Raw genomic sequence first — 1,066 nt, 5'->3', positions numbered from 1 at the left:
TCCTCTGTCTACCAGCGTTTGAAATCAATATCAGCACTCATATAGTACACAATAAACCGGATAAACCATCATCAACGAAATATAAAGAAAATATGTCAGTTAATGAGGTATCAATTTCAGATACCGATTGTGTAGTATGGATTTCACAAAGGCATTATTTATCATATAATATTAAATTAATATGCAATAAGAAAAGAAGCAATTCAAGTATCCCAAAAATTCTCACCCACCAAGCTATACTAGTGAAAGTTTATGATAGAGTGAAAGTATTGTGATGGAACAAGAGTGGAAAGAAGTTCCTAGGAGAAGAACAACTGACAAAATTGGCAAAGAGGTAACTACTTTCTTCGTCACAAATGTCCCAAAGGACGCTACAAAGAAGGAGATGCACAATGCATTCATCCGCTTCGGTAGATTGGTGGATATATTCATGGGGTTGAGAAAAGGAAAAAATGGAGAATACTACGCTTTCATCAGATTTACAGATGTAAAAAATGTAAAAGATCTGGAGATTAGACTCAATGGCACAATGGTTAGAGGAAGAAAACTTGAAGTGAATATGGCATTGCACAAGAGAAAAGAGATCCCAACCATGGCAAGGAACATAAACAGCAACTCTACTGGGAGACACAACGATCCTTACACTGACAAACAACCCACAAATGGGGTGTGGGGGAGATCAAGGGACCACAGGACGTTTGCAGAGGTTCTTGGACAAAAAAGACATGCTCATATTGCACCCCCGCCACCACCTCCAACTCCCCCACATATTGTCTTATGCAGAAATACGCAAAACTAGTTATGGAAGACGTCCCTCATTGGAGAGGCAAGGTCGTTAGACCACTTGGGACACCTACCCAAGTTATTATCGTTCCAAAATGATATTCCCATGGATATCAAATATGTAGGAGGTCTAAAAGTCCTACTGCAGTTCAATGACTCTGTCACGGCAAAAGGATTCAAAGATAATAAAGAACGATGGCAGGAGCACTTGAAATGGGTTGATTGGGCAGAAAAAATTGATTGTGAATTCGATAGGGTTGCATGGATTAGGATCGTTGGTCTC

General features: G+C 39.5%; 1 protein-coding gene across 1 annotated transcript; it reads left to right on the top strand.

Moving 5' to 3' along the window:
* The first annotated feature begins 274 nt into the window (after positions 1 to 274).
* LOC145095765 (uncharacterized) lies at positions 275 to 799 on the top strand. Its single transcript, XM_079033595.1, has one exon. The coding sequence runs from the start codon at positions 275 to 277 to the stop codon at positions 797 to 799; it is 525 nt and encodes a 174-aa protein (XP_078889721.1).
* The last annotated feature ends 267 nt before the right edge of the window (positions 800 to 1,066 follow it).

The sequence above is a fragment of the Lactuca serriola genome, chromosome 3 (genome assembly GCF_051521515.1).
Source record: "Lactuca serriola cultivar US96UC23 chromosome 3, Lser_US96UC23_V15, whole genome shotgun sequence".
Lineage (NCBI taxonomy): Eukaryota > Viridiplantae > Streptophyta > Magnoliopsida > Asterales > Asteraceae > Lactuca > Lactuca serriola.
The sequence above is the reverse complement of the archived record's forward strand: the minus strand, read 5'-3'. Positions and strand labels throughout refer to the sequence as shown.